Source organism: Sinocyclocheilus anshuiensis, unplaced genomic scaffold (assembly GCF_001515605.1).
Source record: "Sinocyclocheilus anshuiensis isolate Anshui unplaced genomic scaffold, SAMN03320099.WGS_v1.1 scaffold1576, whole genome shotgun sequence".
Taxonomy (NCBI): Eukaryota; Metazoa; Chordata; class Actinopteri; order Cypriniformes; family Cyprinidae; genus Sinocyclocheilus; species Sinocyclocheilus anshuiensis.
The window spans coordinates 613,379-617,519 of record NW_015557202.1 but is presented as its reverse complement, the minus strand read 5'-3'; the positions used below and the strand labels follow the sequence as shown (position 1 = coordinate 617,519).

Genomic DNA, 4,141 nt, shown 5'->3' with positions numbered 1-4,141 from the left:
TGAAGCACGCTGTGCTGCAGGCTGAATACGGCACTTTTGGTACCAGAATCCATGGGGCTTTTGAACAAAACATGCTTTTAACAAGAAAATAAATAAACAGCATTTCTTTAGCCTACTATTTTCCCAATTGTAGCCCAAGTTTGGCAGATGTCTGGATGAGCCAATACAGTCCTGCTCCTGCTGAGGCTGATATGCCTCCTTCTGATGTCAGTTCCTCTATAAGAACAGTTATTTTCCCGGTATGATCTAAACTTACATTGTGGGTGATGTGAAGATTTTCGAGTGACCGGCTCACTGCAGTGACAATGACGTTAAAATGCTGCAATATGCGGTATAATTTTCCTAATTTCCCATCATTTTTAGCTGTAGAGCCGATCAAATCTGATGTGTGAGTGAAATATTTCAAACGCTTTTTTATTTCAACAAACTTTACTTCTGTGAAAATATGTGACACTTGGTTTGGTGTCTGTGTCAGGAATTATAATACAACTACAGTACACATCCAGATGGAAGACATTATAGCTTAATATCTGTTATAAAACGTCTTTTTATACATGATATTTGAATTATATCATAATTGTCAGCTATTATGATGGGGAAAAATCCTGAATATCCATTCAAAACTTTAAAAAAAATTATCATACAGTACAAAGTCTTTTGGTGCAAAACACTGTAATAACATTAAATTAAAAATAAAAAAACAGGTTCTGTGAAGATTATAATGCAATATACCTTCACTTAAATGTATGAAATACACCCTTTGAGTTAGGAATGGCACTGTGATGTCAGTCATGCTACAAATTTTGGTCTGCTTTTGGATTTCTTTCATATACATTGTGCATATATTCTAAATCAAAAGAAGTATAGCATAGTCTATTTGAAACCTGACTTTTGTATAATGTTACAAAATACAGTTACACAGCGTATAATCTACAGCATAGAGTGGCTTTCCTGATATGAAGAACTATTCCAACCTGGTTGGATCCCATTCTCATACATTTTGGATTTTATTGTAAAATTTTTTTGTAAAGTGATTGTTAATACACAGCTACTCTCCTTTTCAATGACCTTTTCTGTCTGCCCGCTGCTCCCACTGGCCGGATCTTAATTTCTGCAAAGTCGAGAGACTGGAGATGCCCCTTCCATGGCTCCCAGTTTACTCCCTGAAAGACACGATCAGGAAAGTATTAAGTTTATTTTACTAACATTCAGCTACTCATTCATTATATCATCGGGCAGCATCTCTGATGAAAGAGATTTCATCTAATATTGAGTGGTAATTTTTGCCCATGTTTTAGTTTTTCAGAAATGCTACAAAAAGTTCAAACGTTTTGGGGTTTTTGATAACATTTTTGAAAGAAGTCTCTTGTGCTCACCAAGGCTGCATTTATTTGATTCAAAATAACAGTAAAAACAATCATATTTTGAAATATTATTTCAAATTAAAATAACTGTTCTTTATTTTAATATATTTTAAAATATAATTCATTCCTGTTTCAGCAGATTACTCCAGTCTTCAGTGTCACATGATCTTTCAGAAATCATTCTGATATGATGTTTTTGTTACAGATGAGGCTTCCGTACCGCAAAAACAGGTTCTGTGAAGATTATAATGCAATATACCTTCACTTAAATGTATGAAATACACCCTTTGAGTTAGGAATGGCACTGTGATGTCAGTCATGCTACAAATTTTGGTCTGCTTTTGGATTTCTTTCATATACATTGTGCATATATTCTAAATCAAAAGAAGTATAGCATAGTCTATTTGAAACCTGACTTTTGTATAATGTTACAAAATACAGTTACACAGCGTATAATCTACAGCATAGAGTGGCTTTCCTGATATGAAGAACTATTCCAACCTGGTTGGATCCCATTCTCATACATTTTGGATTTTATTGTAAAATTTTTTTGTAAAGTGATTGTTAATACACAGCTACTCTCCTTTTCAATGACCTTTTCTGTCTGCCCGCTGCTCCCACTGGCCGGATCTTAATTTCTGCAAAGTCGAGAGACTGGAGATGCCCCTTCCATGGCTCCCAGTTTACTCCCTGAAAGACACGATCAGGAAAGTATTAAGTTTATTTTACTAACATTCAGCTACTCATTCATTATATCATCGGGCAGCATCTCTGATGAAAGAGATTTCATCTAATATTGAGTGGTAATTTTTGCCCATGTTTTAGTTTTTCAGAAATGCTACAAAAAGTTCAAACGTTTTGGGGTTTTTGATAACATTTTTGAAAGAAGTCTCTTGTGCTCACCAAGGCTGCATTTATTTGATTCAAAATAACAGTAAAAACAATCATATTTTGAAATATTATTTCAAATTAAAATAACTGTTCTTTATTTTAATATATTTTAAAATATAATTCATTCCTGTTTCAGCAGATTACTCCAGTCTTCAGTGTCACATGATCTTTCAGAAATCATTCTGATATGATGTTTTTGTTACAGAGGAGGCTTCCGTACCGCCGCCTCCTCACCACCAGAGGGAACTCTCTCCTGAATATTGACTTTATCCATTCGGACTCTAGTTCCCATCATGCCTCATACCTGGGACTGATTGCACGCACACACCTGCATTGAATCACGCACACACACATTTAAGCCAAACACTCACAGCAACTCACTGCGAAGTCTTGATTTGCCCCGGCTGTCACTTCTGAGCGTTTACCCTGTATCTTGCCTACTCGTTTGACCTTGGACTGTTTATCGTACTCTGATCTGTCTCTGCCTGCCCTGACTTGGATTGTTCTACTACTGTGATTGTCTGCCGCCTGCCTCGACCTCCTGCCCGTCCCACGTTCTGTCTCAGCCTAGCCTCCGCTATTGTATCTACTGGTGATTGACCCTGTCTTGTCTGTGTACGCAATAAACGTTGCAAATGGATCCAGACTCTGCTGATGATTCGCAACAGAAGACTTCGCCACACAGCGATCCAGCAGCACTCAGGCAATTATCCACTGAGCTATCTGCGCAGGCCACACAGCTCGCCATGCATCACCACTAACTAAACCGGCTTACCTCACTCACCGAGGAGTTAGTGAAGGCGCTGCAAGGCCTTCAAATAACGCCAACCGCGGCTGCAGTCGCTCCAGCCCCGGCGCCTCATTACACCACGCCACCCCTAACATCACCCACATCCCCAGTGAGCCCATGCAGCTGGGCTTCACTCACCTCACTCCCGAAAGCACTAGAGGAATGGCGCCACTGGCTGGAGGGGGCCTCACACCCATTTTTAGTCCTCACCGATCACAAGAACCTCGAATACCTACGCTCGGCCAAATGATTGAACCCCAGACAGGCAAGGTGGGCGTTATTCTTCACTAGATTTCAGTTTACTGTATCGTACAGACCAGGCACCAAGAATATCAAAGCCGACGCTCTCTCTAGTCAAACCGAGGAGACGTTCTGCTCAAACGTCAAAGAAAGTATACTTCCTGAGAAACTCTTCATCGCACCCGTGCAGTGGGGCATCATGACCGAAGCAAACAACTTGAACCTCCAGAGTCCGCCACCTCCTGAAAGTCCCCCCAATCTCACCTATGTTCCTGAATCACTACGAGAGCGTCTATTGACACAAGTACATGTTCTGCCCAGCTCGGGACACCCTGGAATCGCTGCCACTGCACATCTGCTCCAAAACCAATTCTGGTGGCCCACTCTGTTATCTGATACCACCAAATTCGTCCGAAACGGCATTACCTGCAACACTTCTAAATCACCCTGACAACTACCAGCAGGCCTGTTACAACCATTGCCCACGCCACAATGGCCTTGGTCTCACATCGCCATTGACTTCATCACCGACCTACCCAACTCTCAAGGTAATACCACTATACTTATGATTATAGACCGATTTTCCAAAGCATGCCGTCTAATTCCCCTGCCTAAACTCCCCACGTCATTTGAAACTGCTGAATTACTGTGCAATCATGTGTTTCGTTTCTATGGTCTGCCTGAGGACATTGTCTCAGACCGGGGTCCCCAGTTCACCTCAAGGGTATGGACCGCCTTCTTCAAACTCCTCAATGTCAACATCAGCCTCACATCCGGCTACCATCCTCAGTCCAACGGACAGACAGAGCGCCTGAATCAGGAGATCGTCCAGTTCCTTCGATCGTATTGCCAGCCA

At 41.1% G+C, this 4,141-nt stretch overlaps 1 protein-coding gene across 2 annotated transcripts in view; it reads right to left on the bottom strand.

The window, feature by feature from the left end:
* Positions 1-1,618: 1,618 nt before the first annotated feature.
* Positions 1,619-4,141, bottom strand: part of LOC107678933 (tenascin-N-like) — a 31,096-nt gene continuing 28,573 nt past the window's right edge. For both annotated transcript variants that reach the window (XM_016474334.1, XM_016474335.1), the window contains one exon: positions 1,619-2,054. In XM_016474334.1, coding sequence (XP_016329820.1) covers positions 1,929-2,054 — 126 coding nt within the window. In that variant the 3' untranslated portion in view covers positions 1,619-1,928. The remainder of the gene's footprint in view (positions 2,055-4,141) is intronic.